At 35.7% G+C, this 16,932-nt stretch overlaps 2 protein-coding genes across 9 annotated transcripts; one reads left to right on the top strand and one right to left on the bottom strand.

The window, feature by feature from the left end:
• The first annotated feature begins 267 nt into the window (after positions 1-267).
• LOC121749058 (DDT domain-containing protein PTM-like) lies at positions 268-5,979 on the top strand. Its single transcript, XM_042143675.1, has 6 exons — positions 268-1,298; positions 2,081-2,692; positions 2,855-3,584; positions 4,953-5,204; positions 5,310-5,450; positions 5,887-5,979. The coding sequence occupies exons 1-6, from the start codon at positions 268-270 to the stop codon at positions 5,977-5,979; spliced, it is 2,859 nt and encodes a 952-aa protein (XP_041999609.1).
• Positions 5,980-13,550: 7,571 nt separating this feature from the next.
• On the bottom strand, positions 13,551-16,500 carry LOC121746578 (signal peptide peptidase-like). Of its 8 annotated transcripts, none has more exons than XM_042140471.1 (7): positions 16,399-16,500; positions 15,864-15,941; positions 15,278-15,344; positions 15,033-15,184; positions 14,844-14,928; positions 14,047-14,103; positions 13,551-13,840 (listed from the first exon to the last, which is right to left on the bottom strand). In XM_042140471.1, the coding sequence occupies exons 4-7, from the start codon at positions 15,176-15,178 to the stop codon at positions 13,769-13,771; spliced, it is 360 nt and encodes a 119-aa protein (XP_041996405.1). In that variant the 5' UTR covers positions 15,179-15,184; positions 15,278-15,344; positions 15,864-15,941; positions 16,399-16,500; the 3' UTR covers positions 13,551-13,768. The 8 variants fall into 8 exon arrangements, with proteins under 8 accessions (XP_041996405.1, XP_041996399.1, XP_041996406.1 ...); XM_042140465.1 differs by having other exon boundaries at positions 15,278-15,421; XM_042140472.1 differs by lacking the exon at positions 16,399-16,500 and adding an exon at positions 16,146-16,390.
• Positions 16,501-16,932: the final 432 nt, after the last annotated feature.

Below are 16,932 nucleotides of genomic sequence, written 5' to 3' on the forward strand. Positions count from 1 at the left end.
CGATTTAAAATTAAAGAAAAAGAAGTGGTGGTACCTTGCGCATCGAGTGTTGTAAATTGCCATATTCGAGTGCTATAAATAGCCACACACTATCAGCAAAATCTCATAACTCAAAACGCTTCTTCACCTCTTCAGTATTCTCTCTTTCTCTCAAAATTTTTCTGCAATTCGAGTTTATTGATTGAACTCATTTAATTTTCAATTACTACATTTGATTGTGTTGTTTTGAGTTTGAGCACCAATAATTTAATTCATTATTGAGCAAAAATGGACTACGTCGGACTCAAGGTGGTGAGGAAGGATTTCGGAGGCCGCGCCGCTAGCTTCGGCACAGTGGTGGCCTTTTCCACCACCACCGGTCTATTCAGAGTTGCCTTCGATGGCGGCGACGAATCCGAGGAGATGCAGCTGACGGAGCTCTATCCGCTCTTCCTCACGCCGCCACCGCCTGGTTTTGGCCAGATGCCGCTGGGGAAGGAGAGCAGCGTCGGAATCGGAGCAGATCTAGAAAATCCTCGTGATTCCGGTCGGAATTTTGATCTGAATGTTTCCGGAGACATCGATTTGAACGTCGACGTCGACGGCGGCGGCGGTGTTGGATTGCATGGTCTGGACTTGAACGAAGGAGTGAACTACATTCTCAACGGAGAAACCGATTCCACACCAAAATCCAGAGAAACTGATCTGAATCTGGATTTAAACGAAGCGGCGCAGGCGGAGGAATCCAGCACCACCTCCGCTAAGATCGACTTGAACGAGCAGGCGTCGGCTATGGAGATCGACGACAGAGGGAAAGCCGCAGCCGAGGACGATGACGACGACTGTGCAATCATACCGGCTCCATCACACCACGTCGGAGGCGGCAGCAGCAGCGGCGGCCGAGGCAGATGGAGGAGGAATTACCGAACAAATCCAGATGCGGAATCGAGGAGACTCAATGCCATGCCCTCTTTTCCAGCTAGGGATAATCAATTGTATGTGGCGAACACTCGTCTCATGCAATTCCAAGCATCGGCTCCTCCTCCTCCTCCGAAGGCGTATCTTCCAGAATCTTCCACCAGTTTGGATATCGGCGGAGCTTCTATGGTGGATTTCCTCTCGGTGTACGCATTTGTGAGATACTTCAGTGTCACGCTACTCGTGAGCCCGTTCCAAATCAGCGACTTTGCCGCTGCTCTGATGAGCAATGACTCGACGCCGCTGTTCGACGCTGTACATCTGGCGCTCATGACGGCGCTCAGATCACATCTCACATCCCTCGCTGATGGAGAATTCGCGTCTGCATCTGCGTGCCTAAGGTATTATTTCTTATACTAGAGAAGTTGCATGACATCAAATTATTTTTAGTTTTGAACAAATTAAAAGATAATATACCAAAATTTTAAATTTCATCTGATTTGGCTAATTGGGTCGGATTCCAGTCAAATTTGCCTTCATGTTAAAAACGACGATGTTTTGGTAAATAACATTGGTCCATGCTTGGTAAGTACTGTAGACAGATTTGGCTTTTATAAAAGTCTAATTAATTTAAATGAAATAAAAATAAAAGCCTAAAGTAATTTGAGTTCATCCCATCAGAATTTGCAAAGTTTAATTAATTATAGGGTTATAATGCCATTAGTTTTCCATTAATTTCGAATCTTGGTGTTAAGACTCTAATCTACTACTGTAATTAACTTTTCTGTTTCTACTAGAATCTTGGTCAAAGTTTACTAACTTAGTCAGAATTTAGTAACTAAATGCTATTATTCCTTTGGTTTTCTTTAATCATGATGTTAAGGATACTGTTTTTCGATTATTTTTTAATCTTGGTCTAAGTTGAATAATTTAGTCAATATATTTTAAATCAAGATGTTTTTATTTAAATCTTTATTTTTTATAAAAAAATAATATAAACTTTATTTTTAATAAGATGATTTATTCTTTTGATGATTCAAATAATAGACCTATTACTAACAATTTTTTTATCATGATTTTAAGGCTCTAAACTATTACTAACAATTTTTGTATACTAATTATGAATCTAGGTCAAAGTTTAATAAGTTATGGCTACAATTTTCTAATCCATTTGACAATGCAGGTCTCTAAACTGGGATTTGCTGGACTTGATAACGTGGCCGGTATTCCTCATCGAGTACCTCCTCTTCCACAGTCCAAAGCACATCCCTGGTTTGGATCGCAGCGAGTTCAAGCTCTTCCAGAGCGAGTACTACGCAATGCCGGCCCCAGCAAAGGTCGCCATCCTACGCCATCTCTGCGACGACGTCCTTGAATCGAAGGCTTTCAAGGCCGAGGCCGACAAGAGGGCGCTCATGGCGGAGACCCAGAGCTGGAACTCTCGCTACTTCAGCTGGAAAGGAAAGAAGAATAAGAGGAGAAGCAGCGGAGGAGATGGTGATGATCTGGCAGGGGAGTTTCTGAACGACTTCGTAGCCGATGGGAATGGCGACGAGTGCTATCTGTGTAAAACAGATGGTAACCTGATCTGCTGCGACGGCTGCCCTGCTGCGTTCCATGCTAGATGCGTTGGGGTCGTCACCAGCCAATTGCCCGTTGGCGATTGGATTTGCCCTGAGTGCACCATAGAAAGGGATGCGTCTTACCAGCTGAGTAAGTCTATCCGTGGAATGGAGCTGCTCGGGGTTGATGCTTATGCCCGGCACTACTACAACTGCTGCGGTTACTTGTTCGTGTAAGTTGTCACTTCAACAAATTCGTATATATATAATATGCTCTAACTTTCAGTGTTTTTCCCAACATGGTCCGAACTTACATTTTTCTTTTGGAAAACCATAATTATTTATTTAGGGTTTATTTGATAAGCTCACACTCTACCGCGATTAATTATTTGCAGGGCGGACTCGCGTGAAGACAACTACTGGTTTTCGTTGTACAACAAAGACGATATGCCAGCTGTTGTTGCAGCGCTAGAGACATCATCCACTGTGTATGACGTAATAGCAAGTGCTATCCGGAGGAACTGGAACTTAACTCTTGGAGTCAGTTCTGAAGTTCCCGAGGACACGGTAAACCCTAGAGATGAAGGAGCTGGTTCCGGTGCATCAACCAGCTCTTCGGAATTGGCAAACTACGCCAATCTCTACGGGTTTGCTCGTATGTCATACAAGTTCTCCAAGGAGTTGGCCTCAAAATGGTCCGAAGAAGAGCAAGCCACGAAATCAGCAGGAGAGATCATTGGGAGGCAGATGAGGGTGATCTCCAACAAGTATGCTGCATTTTCGTGGCCGAATCTCAGAGACCTGGGTCTGGCCACCACCAGGAGAGAGAACTGCGGATGGTGCATCTGCTGCAAAGTTCCCCAATTGGAAAAAGATTGCTTGTTCATTGCCAGTGATAATGTTCAAGCATCTGAAAATTTCACGAGCCAGGCTTTGGGTATCATGCCAGGGTCGGATAGTAGGAAGATCCATCTGGTTGATATCATATGCCATCTTATCTGGATCGAGGAATGCCTCCGTAGCCTTCTATCCGGCCCCTGGTTGGATCAAAGCTATTCCGGCCGTTGGCGGAACAATGCAGTTGAGGCTGCCCATATTGGAAGCCTGAAGCATTTGCTCATTGAGGTTGGTCTAGTTTCTTAAATGTGTACTCATCAATTTTCTTGTATTTTAGTATTCATAATAGGCAAATTGTATTAAAGTAGATTGTGGTGTTAAAAGAGTTTCTAGAGTTGTACCTTTATTTATGGCCCGGGAAGCGCCTTGCAGCGCTGCCCGGGCCATTTTTTTTTTCAAAACATAGGGATGAAACGACGTCGTTTGGTCATTTCATTTTTCTCTTATTTAACTATTCTTTCCATTTATTTCCCTTTTCCTTTTTTTATCTTTTAAAAACAGCGTTGCCTGAATCTTTTTTATTTTTTTTAAATGTAAGGTCGAAGCGACGTCGTTTGTTCTTTTAAATTTTTTTTAAAAAATGTACGGCCAAAGCAACGTCGTTTGTTCTTTTTGAATTTTCTCCTATTTTGTTATACAATCAAAATGGTGACTCATTATTCGTGCCTCCTTTTTATAGTATCTTCTAAAGGTGGCCTTTCCTGAACTTTATTTTAAAACGTAAGGCCAAAATGACGTCGTTTGTTATCTTTTATTATTTTAAAACACAAGGCCAAAACGACGTCGTTTGTTCTTTTTAATTTTTTTTTAAAATGTAAGGCCAAAACGACGTCGTTTGTTTTTTTTAATGTTTCTTTTATTTTGTTATTTAATTAAAATGGCGACACATTGTTAGTGGCTCCTTTTTATATCTTCTAGAGGCGACCTTAACTGAACTTTTCTTTTGAAACGTAAGGCAAAACGACGTCGTTTGTTCTCTTTTATTTTTTTTAAAACGTATGGCAAACCGACGTCGTTTGTTCTTCTTAATTTTTCTCCTTTTTTGTTATATAATCAAAATGGTGAGACTATATACGTGCCTCCTAATTTAAAAACCTAAAGCTAAAATGTCACTATTTGCTCTTTCCATTTATTTTCTTTTTCCTTTTTATATCATCTAAAGGCGGCGATGCCTGAACCTTTCTTTAAATTATAAGGCCAAAACGACACCGTTTGTTATTTTCCATTTATTTATCCATTTGGTGCATATACTTCACACATTAGTGTATATTAGTGAATGCAAAAACATTATAGATTTGGTGCAAATGGTTCAAAATTTCTTATTTCAATAGGTTCTTAATTGAACAAATTTCCCTAGGCCTATATGTAAAAATTATGCCTCCAAAGCAAGAAAAGATGTCATGAAATTAATGGAGACAGTAGGTGAAATATTTTGGATTAAAGTAGCAACTGTTTCTATGTTAGTGCCTAGAAATATAATTGGGATTAGAATTATAGGTAAGTATATCATCATAACTCAACGATTTGAATTCTCTTGATGTTGCATCAAACCATCTTGTATTGGTTATCTAATTATTCTGTTATTTTTGGCAACAGTTGGCATCGAATCTCCCTCGTCGCGTACTCTCTGGAGATTGGACAAAGAGTGTCGATAACGCAGCCACGATGGGCTCATCATCTCACACAATGAAGAAGTTCACAACGCGAGTGTCCCGACTACCTGCAGATAGCCGGGGAAAACGCAAGTGCCCAAAGAGCAAACTCGCCCGAACTCCAAAAGAGGAACAAGGTGTGAGTTTGTCTTGGTGGAGAGGCGGAAAGGCTTCGCGCAAGCTCTTCAACTGGAAGGTCCTTCCTTGCGCTTTGGCTCGCAACGCAGCCCAAAAAGGTCTAGAGCGTGTTCATTTTTTCTATCTTTGCTTCATTTTCTTTTATCATTAATAATTACTTCAGACCTGTGGTATAGCAGGTGGTTGTAAGAAGATTGATGGGGTTAGCTACCCAGACGGTGGAGACTACGCCAAGAGGACGAAGGGTCTCGCTTGGTCGGCCGCTGTGGAGGCATCCAAGACAGTGGAGCAGCTTGCCCTTCAGGCATTTGTTTCTTATTTCTATACTATTATTTATCGATGATATGCTACACGTCTTATACTCCATCCGCCTGTCCCAGTGTAGTAGAGACATTTCTTTTTGGCACGAGAATTAATTGAATTGATGTATTAAAGGTTAAAGTAGAGATAATAAAGTGAGAAATGGAATAAAGTAAGTGAAAGAAAGAGAGAGTAAAATATTAGAGAGAGAAAAACTTTTGCATATAAGGAAATGATTCAACTATCTTGGGACAACCCGAAAGAAATACGACTCAACTACCTTGGGATGGATGGAATATACTAGTAATTAAAATCCAATAATTTTACTATGCAAAATTGCAAATAATTTGATTAAACAAGATATATATATTCATGAATTAGTAACTTAACATAAAAATAACTCCATGTTATGTTTAACTCTCTCAACCAAACTTGTCCAGGTGAGGCTATTCGACGCCAGCATCAAGTGGAACGCGGTAGGCATCATCAACCTTCACCCTGAACCCAAGAAAGATAAGCAAGGAAGGCGGTGAAATACTAGTAGATGCAGGTTCCTTCACGTGTATCCAAGAAGGCGAACTACTTGACGAGGATGAGGAGGAGGAGGAGAATGAAGGGGTCTTCGAACGAGAGGAGGTTGGGAAGGCGGACGTGTGAACATGACATTGAATGGGTTCTCATCAGGTATTTTCGACCATTTTTATTTTTAGTGTATAGTACTATATTTTTATAAACGAGTCATGCAATACACTGCACTATACTTATAAGTGACTTGCACTTATTTGCAGACCTTTTTCATAGAAACCATGTTATGGAATCATCTACATCAAGCTCAGCCGCATAGCATCTCTTCACATGCCACAAAGCCTTGTGGGTGGCAGCTTGACAAGAGTGACTGCTAAGTACGGCTTGTGATTCGGATCATTTCTTTCGGCAAGAAACACATCAAAATTTCAAGCACGACTTAGGCAACTTGGTTCCTTTATTGCGGTAAGAAATGCATCAAAATTCCATTTGAGCATGAGCAAAAAACGAAGATGGAAAATGATCTTGCGGTGATACAAGAGATGGTGAAGAAACCCATCATAACCCAACAATCCCAATAGTCAAGCCACACCTTTCACGATTCTGCATAGATATGATCGACCTGTGTATCACAAACTAACTACAAACTTGATACTATGAATGTTTCTTTTTAACTTCATACTTTGATTATTTGTTTTTAAGCATTAATCTCTATGTCCCATGTTACTTGACTTGTATTTTATTCCATATTGTTTCACGTTACTCCATCCTTTATCTCATACTTTACGCCTTATCAATTTAACTTTAAACAACACTTTCTTTAAATCTCGTGTCCAAAGGAAACGATTCATGTAACGTGTGACATAAGTGGTACTTCTTAAGACTTATCAATCATAATTTATATTTTGTCGGTTATTGTTTATGGATTTGATGGTAACTTGAAATATAAGATGCTATATCTAGATAGAATAACGAACAAAACAATAGAACATACTCCCTTCGTCCCTCTGTAGTAGAGGCATTTCATTTTCAACACTCATTTTGAAAAAATTATAATAAATAATTAAAATAGAGAAAATGTAAAATAAGAGAAAGAATAATATAGTGAAGACTCTTAACTATATTATTCTCTTTTTTACTTTACTTCCTCTCCACTTTAACTAACTATTTATTATAATTTTTCCAAAATGAATGCTCAAAATGAAACGCCTCTACTACAGAGGGACGGGGGGAGTAATTATGAAGCTAGGATTACCGACAGTATACCTCCGTCCATAAAACCTCCCAAAATAGGCAACTATGAATACGGTAAATTCGTCGATAGTTCCGATGGCCTTTTCGTTTGATATTGTGATGGGTTTTACTGACGCCTATTTCCATAGGTGAGTCCATCGATATTTTTGCAACGGCCATTTCTGCTGGTATTTTTTTTCCCAACAATGGTATTGAAATTGAAACAACGTCATCATGTCTTCACATCTTTTTATATTTTTGTTATACCATCAACATGACAAATACACTTCCCGTTCCTCTTTGTTTCTATCTAAACATAAAGCCAACAAAACACTTATACACAGCCCATGCATTCTCCAAGTAAAAAAAAGTACACATGAATCCTCTATTAATATGTTACATATATACAAATTGTTTTGTCTCTATATCTATGTATATGCATATAGGATTGGTTATTATCAAAATTGTTTTTCTTGCAAGAACTCTATACGCAAAGTATATCTCTTTTTTTTAATCTCTAATACAACTTAATACCACACACTAAAAAAACTTAAACATTTAGTGCACATATCCTTTACATTCGGGTCATATTAGTGCATAGTATGTTATATCCATATAGTGCACATATTTTATACAAAATGATCATATAGTGCATATATTTATCCATATAGTGCACATATTTTTTATATCTAGTGCAAATTAGTGCATATATTCATCCATTTAGTGCACATGTTTTATCCATTCAGTGTATATTAGTACATACTCAAATTTATTTGTTAAACTATTTTGATGTCTTTCACTTTGTTAAATGTGTCCAAATATGTAAGATATGTGTTTGTATATATATGACTATTTCTGATGCTTGTTTAGGGTTTATTTGATGACATGTATTAGGCTCACCTCTATTGTGATTATTTACAGGGAAGACTCGTGTGAAGACGGCTACTGGTTTTTGTTGTACAACAAAGATGATATGCCCGCCTTTGTTGCTGCACTATAGGTTTCATCCACTGTGTATGACATAATAGCAAGTGCTATCCGGAGGCTTCTATGGTGGATTTCCTCTCGGTCTACGCATTTATGAGATAGTTCAGTATCACGTTGCTCGTAAGCCCCTTCTAGAAATGCATGGAGTCGTCAATCCGGAAGGGACTTATGAGCAGTGTGACCCTGAAGTATCTCAGAAATGCATAGACAGAGAGAAAATCCACCATAGAAGCCTCCGGATAGCACTTTCTATTATGTCATACATAGTGGATGAAGCCTCTAGTGTTGAAACGACGGTTGGCATGTCGTCTTTGTTGTACAACGAAAACAGTAGTCCTCTTCACACGAGTCTGCCTGCAAATAATCGGAGTATAGGTGAGCCTATTACATGTTATCAAATAAACCATAAACCCTCAGAAAGCACCATTAAAAGTCAAATATACAAACGCATATCTTACATTTTTTAGATGCGTTTAGCAAAGTGAAGTGAAAGACAACAAAGTAATTTAACATATAAATATGAGTATGTACTAATATACATAGTGGATGAAGCCTCTAGTGCTGCAACAACGGTCGACAATATCGTCTATGTTGTACAACCAAAACCAGTAGTCGTCTTCATGCGAGTCTGCCTGCAAATAATCACGGTAGAGTGTGAGCATAATACTTATCAAATAAACTCTAAACATGTATTAGAAATAGTCAAATATACAAAATGCAAAACTTACATTATGGACACATTTAACAAAAGTGAAGTGAAAGACAACAAAGTAGTTTAACAGATAGATAAATGATAAATGTATATATGTGTGTGTGAGTTGACCAAGCGGTAGAGAGGTTAATAATGTTCGAGGCCAAAAGTCTCGGGTTCTAGTCCTCCGCGGCACGACCTTTGAATTTATCTTCATTTAACCATCAAAATAGAGCCAAGATTTGGACTGCATTTCTGGATTAGATACATTCTTGTTTGGATCATCTCCCTGTATATATGTACTGCCCTAATTAAATGGAGAAAATATACGCACTGATGTATAAAATATGTGCACTAAAAAATATTCATTGATATCCATTTTTTTGTAAAAAAGAAACTTTATTCAATGTATATGGGATATTATGTTGGACATCAGAAACCACATACATACCTATTTGTTCTTGCAAGCCAAGGATGCTTCGTGTCATATTTGATGTTATTATAGCTCAAAGAAACTCCAACATCGTCAACCTTTCAATATATATTTGTTTGAATATCAATTTTCTTAATATCGCCGAGCTTGGCTTAAAGAGTTGCTAGAATACATTGAGCCTCTTTTCCTTTTTCTCCGGTAAATGTACCAAAAAATCAGGACTTGGTTATTCTAACGTCAAATCGTAATAAAATGCACATTTTTCATTAGAAAAACCGACATATATAAGAGATGGGTCGGTCACCTCGTTGATCAAATGAACCTTATGTGTCACATCATTGCATGTGATTTGGACAGCATTGGCTAACATTAAGGATCCCCCAAATGTAAAAATGTTATACCCATTTTCTCTATTTTTGTGCTTTAGTTTTACTAACTTTTCTAGATAAATTAAATTACGAAACTCCATCAACTTTATATAGGTTTTATAGAAGAATTAAATTACATAACTCCATCAGTTTCAACTTCATTTTTTCTTCAAGTAATAAATGGGTATTTATGGTGTAACTCTAAACAAATTAATAAAAAAGAGAGAATACAATAAATGCAGATAACGTAATAATTAATTACCAACTAATGTTGAGTCCATGCATGTATCACATGCATCTTTACCGTTACCTTTTCAATTTTAATTTCTTAAAGCGAAAAATCTTGAATTAATTTACCTTAATGTAACATTTTTTATATGGAATATAATAGTCTTGAAATTACAGCAATACGTTTGGTAGCTATATTAGAGGAAGTACAAATTCTTATCTAGCTTTAATTGTGTGTTTAGTAATTTTGGTGGGTTACATTAACATTTTTTGAAATTGAACCACATTAGTGGAATAAATTACTGTCTCGGTCCAAACCTAAATGAGACGTATACATTTTTGGGATGTCTCAACCTAAATGAAATGTTTCCTTTTTTGATAATAATTATCTCATCTATTTTATGCTCTTATCTCTCTTATTTTATTCTTCGTTCTCTTGTATATTTTATTCTTTCTTTATCTTCGTTACTTTCTTCTCTCTTACTTTACTATACCTTATATAATTTAATTTACTAAACAAGTACTACCTAAATTCTTATGTGAAACTAAAAACTTTTTGCTTAGGCCGGGATGGAGAGAGTACTAAGTGTCCTCCATCTTTCCCACTCTCAATTTGAGCATACCTATTATTGAGTTTATTTTAGTCCATATAAAATTTAACATGGCATTATATCTTTGCAGCAAACATAAGTTAAAGCTAGCTTCAATTTTTACTGAACTATCAAACACATCACTTAGAAATATAACTAGCATAAACTATGATACATATCATGGCCATTAACCTAATTTGTCGTAACAAGGATAGTCTATTAAACGAGCATTGATTGGATAGTAAACTTTGTTCCATACAAAGAAATATGCAATAATGTTGAGCAATAAATGCATGTAATGAAATAAAATGAGCAATTAATGTTGAGCCCATACATGTATCACATGCGTGTTTATAGTTAGCTTTTATAATTTTAACTTCTTAAAGAGAAAAATCTTGAATTAATTTTGTACAATACTCCATCCGTCCCATAAAATAGAGACTTTTCCATGTTGGTCTATTCCATAAAAATAGTCCACTTCTATTTTGGATAACTTTTTCTCTATAATGAGGTGGATCGTATTCGCCATTAAAAATTAATACTCTAATCATTTTTTTCTTTCTACTTTTCTCCTACTTCACCAATTATGCATTAAACTTATGCTATCGCAAAAGTCTCTATTTTTATGAAACTAGTATAACATTTACAATATGGCATATAATAGTCTTGAAATTATAGCAATATGTTGTATGGATAGTAAACTTTGTCCCACATCAATACTTATAACTTCCACTATTCAAAATATGCAACAAACTAGTAGTACTACTATATTTTACTACGTTTTAATTCTCCCTAACGTTTTATTGTTCTATTAAATATTTCATCTTTTGATATGTAGTCTACTTGAAATCGTTATAACACCGTTTCAAGAGTTCAAATATTCTATGTACGCCTTCGGTTTTCTCAATGTTCGACTACCCATGTTAATATCTCTATTTGTCACATCGTATTTCGTTGGTTGGAACAAAACTCTCTACATCTAAAGTTATCTAAGAATATTTATTTATTACATTTAACGTTGTTTTGAATTTTGTGACGTCTATTGGTGTAAGACAAAATGACACTGTTGTGTCTTTTTATTTAATTTTTTGATATTTTATATCATAAAAACAACAAACCAAGTTGCGCATTTATATTATGCTTTAAATCTAAAGTTAGTCGTATCTTTTAATCGAGAAATATTCATCAGTTTGCAACTTCTCTTTCTTCATTTTTAATAGAAAAATCTACTTCATTTTTTTCATCTCATAATTTAGTTGTAGTCAGATTTAAGGCGTAAATCTGTTGGAATAAAGCGTTGCAAGAATATATTTGGTTAAATTCACCAAAAAAAATCAGAAGCTGATGATTCTAGCGTAAAATAGTACAGCCCGCCGTGCTTCAAAATCGCACGCCTCGAATCAAAGGCATCTCTATCAGTAGAAAGACCCAACATATATGGGAGTTGGATCGGTCAGCTCGTTGCTCAAATGAATCACAGCCAAATGTAAAAATGTTAGACCCATTTTCCCTATTTTTGTGCTTTACTTTTAATGGCTTCTATACATAAATTGAGTTATATAACTCCACCAACTTTATATAGATTTTATACAAGAATTGGATTGCAAAACTCTTTCAACTTTGTTTTTTCTTAAGTATTGAATGCGTAATTTATGGTGTGTCTCTAAACAAATTAATAGGTATATTAGAAATTATAATAAATGTATATAACATAGATAATAAATGACCGATTAATGTTGATTCCACACATGTATCACATGCACATTTACCGTTAGCTTTTTAATTTTAATTTCTTAAAGAGAAAATTCTTGAATTAATTTTCATCTAATATAACATTTTTTAATATGGTATCTAAGAGTATTTATTTGTAACATTTAACTTTGTTTTGAATTTTGTGACATCTATTGGTTAAGACAAAATGACATTGTCCAGTCTTTCTTACTTAATTTTTTGTTTTTTTATATACGTTATTCGCCTGTCAATAATCGTCCAATTTTATCATTTTCATTTGTCCACCAATAAATGCTCCATTTATAATTTTATCATTAACATTACTTCACTATTTTTTCACAATCCACCAACATTTTTTAAAATTCGGGTCCGACCAAATTTGGCCTTGTAGTAGTGGACGTTGGGAGTATCATAAAAGCAATAAACCAAGTTAGGGCCTTTTTTTTCCTTTTAATCCAAATAAGTCATATCGTTTTTAATCGAGAAACATTATAATTGACCCAAGCAAAATACTTCTCAGTTTGCAACTCCCCATTCTTCATTTTGTTAAAAAAATTTCTTTTATTTTTTTGTTCACATAATGTAGGAGTAGTCAGACTTAAGGTGCAAATAAAAATCATATATAAGACAAACTGTTGAGAAAAAATCTCGTGCGAATGATTTACTTAATTTTGGATTCCATAATTTATGCAGTGTTACACCAATGCAAAAACATACAAACCTTGTAAGTAAATACTACCCTAAAGAACAATATTACAAGTACAATATATTCTCATATTTACATGGTCTCATTTTCTATACTTGTAGAGTTGTAAAAATACATTATATAGTTTCCATAATTTTGTTGTGAAAAAAAAAATATTCAATTTATGGGATATTATATGTAGTCTGCTTGAAATCTTTTTAACACCATTTCCAAGTCTTTAAATAGTACGACATCATTTTTCTCCATACTCGACTATCCATGTTAATATCTCTATTTGCCACATCATATTTCATCAGTTGGAACTAAATTTGCTAGATCTAAAATATTCAAAAAATGTTTATTTTGTGACATTTAACATTCTTTTGAATTTTGTGACATCTGTTGGTATAAATGTAACTAAATTTGCTAGTTGCTACATTTAAAATCATGACAGAATATTTATTTTACATATAGATAAAAATAATTTTTAATGAAATTGGCACTTGTTTTCCCAACTTATACATAAATTGTTTAGAAGTAGTCCAAGAGGTCTGTGATACTTAAATCAACAATTTTCCCCTTCCCATATGCAACAACCAAATCTACCATCTTTCAACAAATTGACAGAAAGTAAATCAAATAAACATACACATGCAGTATAATAATGCTCTCCTCTCGTTTTTTTGGTGCCCAACTTCTTGTGATCATTTCTAAAAGGATTCATCAGAGTCTGTTTCTCAGACTGAAAATCTAATATCGGTTTTCAAGTTATTCGACTACAAAAAGGCTTCATACATGTCCTCGACGTTTTCTGTAAGTTTGCACATCATCTGCGGTCTACCAACCGAGTCTCAGTCTGCTTTCTTGTTAGAGTTTTCGTCGGTCTCTTCAGCCTTTGAATATGATTCATCGAATGCCAACAACTGCACAAATCAGTTGGATTAAAATTGAAATAACTTGAAAGGTTTTAAGAAAACAAGGAATCACTATATCACCAAGTCCTAAGGCTAACATTGAAACGGGCAAGCAGAATCTGATGTAAGGAACAAAAGCTGCAATAAGCAAAGCATGATCATATAGAAAATCCTGAATTTTAACAAGGAACAAGGTACACTCATCAAGACCAAACCTGTGATTTAGTAAACTCAACCTCCAAAGCTGCGAAGAAATATATAAACATGAATATCTGCAACAAAATTTTCAAGCACATTAAACAGAATGTTTCGGAAAAAGGTGTATGAGATAGAGAACTTAATTTAAGTAAGAAGTACGAAGGCCAAACTTTCTAAAATTATCTCAAAGTTTTCGAATAACAGAAAGCAGTTAGTAGCTATAATACCAGGGCAGCATATGCCCTTCCAGTGAAGAATATAGCTTTCATCTATTAATCCAAAATTTCATTTATCTATGACAGACTTACCCAAAAAGCATTCATATACAAAATAAAACCCTCTGAAAACCATTCCACTATCAATTTCTAAGATTACAGGTTCTCCAGCCATAATGCAAAGAATGACAGAATCAAACTTTCTAAACAATTTTATTTTTCTATTTGCCTGCTAAGGATCCTGTTCTGTTAGATAATTAGTATGCTAACTCATAAACTTTGGAATAATAGCATTCCAATGTTTACAATTTTTTGCTGGCATAGCTTGGCATAACTAAATAACATTCACAACCTCAGATGAATATTTTTTCTTTATAATACTACTACTCAGAACGAAATTAGTAAATTGACAACCCTAAACTGTAACAAGTCAACTAAAATATACTCCATTATCCTTGGTTGGAAATCTGCAATTATTAAATAAATGGGCATCAAAACTGGCGAATCCCAAAAGAAAATTGTGACAAGAGGCAGCTATAAAATTGCTATAGATGATAGAAAAAATAATTAGATACACAGAGGGCTTGGCGAGTTCATACACCGAAAATATGGGAAACGCCATGTAATAACATTATGATTCCATGGTTGGGGCAGGAATCCTTTAATTTCGGGTAACTTGTTGCCCTACAAAGTTGAGACAAATGAAGTTCAATAGAAATAATGCCCAGATAAACCCATAAGAGATAACTAAGCTAAATAGTACAATGTAGTCCATGTGAATAACTTACGCTAGTGCAGCAATCCCAAGTACAAAAAAATAGCACGTCACAACAGCATTAACCAAGTCTTTCGACAGAAATGTTAAAAGTAAAAACAGTGACAGCAACATTGCACTCCTAACCAATGGAAACCGCATGGCATGTTCGCTGGACATCGTTTCCTGAAATATTTAATTGCATAACCAAGGAAAGTTGGTAACAATTCCTCAGGGCACAGGTTTTATCAACTGGAAATGTAATAGAATCCAACTTACTCTGGATGTGTAATAGAATCCAACTTACTGATGGCGGAGTAGGCTTGACAGAGCGATAACATCCCACCTAGATAGTTAGACAAGCTGTCAAAATGACATTTAAATTTGGGTCTACCTTCACCACAAGTGGGGCAATGGTCAAACCTGTAACAATAAAGCATGAGGTAAGAATGTGCCAAAAGAAGAGACTAAGTTGTTGTCGAAACCAAGACGAAGGAATACATTACAAAGGGCCGTGATGATTTAAGGACTATCCACTGCATCAAGTCAGAGTACAAAACGTGACATGGCTAATGAACTAATGAAGTGAAATAAATAATGAGCACTGATATGCACAGATCTAAGTATAAAAATCCAGGAACATCAGCCCAATACAGTGACCATGCAACATGTGATAACTGTCAATCAACTTTCCACAAAATACCAGCCCGTATGAGGTTAAGGCAAGCAGTTCATCATCACATTCCCTTCACCTCAAAATAAGTTCACAACTTCGATTGATTTGAGTAGTAGATAAACCAAAGAAAAAAAGCAAGTTTCACTTTCCTGAGACCACATAAACTCAATGAGACTGAAAATTATATACCTGCCAGAGCCAAATTAGCAAGTCGCTCATGGTTCTTCATTCTGAATCTTCAGAACTCTTGAACTTTCCCTCAATTGACTAGAAAGACCACACCGCATCAAACGCATTAGAGTTTCCATATAAGACAAAAATCAACCAAGTATCCAAGATCATTTATGAAATGCTAACCACAATACATTATTCACTAAAGGGAGAAAGGTATGATCTGAACAACAAGAGACGAGACGCATTTACATCAGGAAAACAATCAACCTTAAAACCATGCAATTTGGTTTGCCTAACCTTTATCCTGCGTCAAACCACAAGCTTTACCGATCAATCAGTTCATAAATTCCAACATTATATTGAATTATTGAATAACTGAGCTATATAACTAATTCAGAATTCGCAAACGCCAAATATTTAAATCACAAATCAAATTATGCTCAGGAAATGCAAGGGGCAAGCAGATCAATGCGGATGGACAAACACACACATGTTTACATAGAGATTAAATAATTAGAAATCAAAGTCAATACAGAATTGGAGCACACACCTGCAAACAGAGATAAGTTGCAAAACGCTTAGATCGGAACACCTTCAGTGCGTGTAAATTTCACGCACACACCCACATAGCCTTCTTCCAATAACATTATGCCGCGTCATGATTTCAATTAGCCGTTAGAAAAAAAGATGGCTTTTGATTTGGGCCATATATGTTCCCTGGCTTCAACATGGGCCTTTGGGCTTGTAGATGGGCTCAGTAAATATCATGAATTTGTGAGGTTAATAAGAATATTTTCTATGAGAATACTGCGCTTAACCAAACCAACGCATTCGACGATGGAGCGCAACTTAGTAGATAACACACTTCTTTCCATCAAATATCATCGATTAAGTCTTGGTCATGAGCAAATGAGACTATTATTGATCTTCTTCGAAAAGGACGAAATAAATGCATTCGACATAAAATTAACTGCACTACAAAATGGAATATCCGTCCCTCATCGAATTTGATCTCAAATAATACATCCATCTAGCAATATTACTAAGTTATCGTAGTCTTTTGTGAATGAAAAAATTAAAATGA

Source organism: Salvia splendens, chromosome 9 (assembly GCF_004379255.2).
Source record: "Salvia splendens isolate huo1 chromosome 9, SspV2, whole genome shotgun sequence".
Lineage (NCBI taxonomy): Eukaryota > Viridiplantae > Streptophyta > Magnoliopsida > Lamiales > Lamiaceae > Salvia > Salvia splendens.

What these genes read in the sequence shown, in the direction of transcription:
- LOC121749058 (XM_042143675.1), top strand. Translation starts at nt 268, where the DNA reads ATGGACTACGTCGGACTCAAGGTGGTGAGGAAGGATTTCGGAGGCCGC. An exon ending in TCTGCATCTGCGTGCCTAAG is followed by an intron (nt 1,299 to 2,080) that starts GTATTATTTCTT and finishes TTGACAATGCAG; the next exon opens with GTCTCTAAACTGGGATTTGC. An exon ending in TGGAGCAGCTTGCCCTTCAG is followed by an intron (nt 5,451 to 5,886) that starts GCATTTGTTTCT and finishes AAACTTGTCCAG; the next exon opens with GTGAGGCTATTCGACGCCAG.
- LOC121746578 (XM_042140471.1), bottom strand. Translation starts at nt 15,178, where the DNA reads ATGTCCAGCGAACATGCCATGCGGTTTCCATTGGTTAGGAGTGCAATG. An exon ending in CTTGGGATTGCTGCACTAGC is followed by an intron (nt 14,929 to 15,032) that starts GTAAGTTATTCA and finishes TCAACTTTGTAG; the next exon opens with GGCAACAAGTTACCCGAAAT. An exon ending in TTGAGTTTACTAAATCACAG is followed by an intron (nt 13,841 to 14,046) that starts GTTTGGTCTTGA and finishes TGATTTGTGCAG; the next exon opens with TTGTTGGCATTCGATGAATC.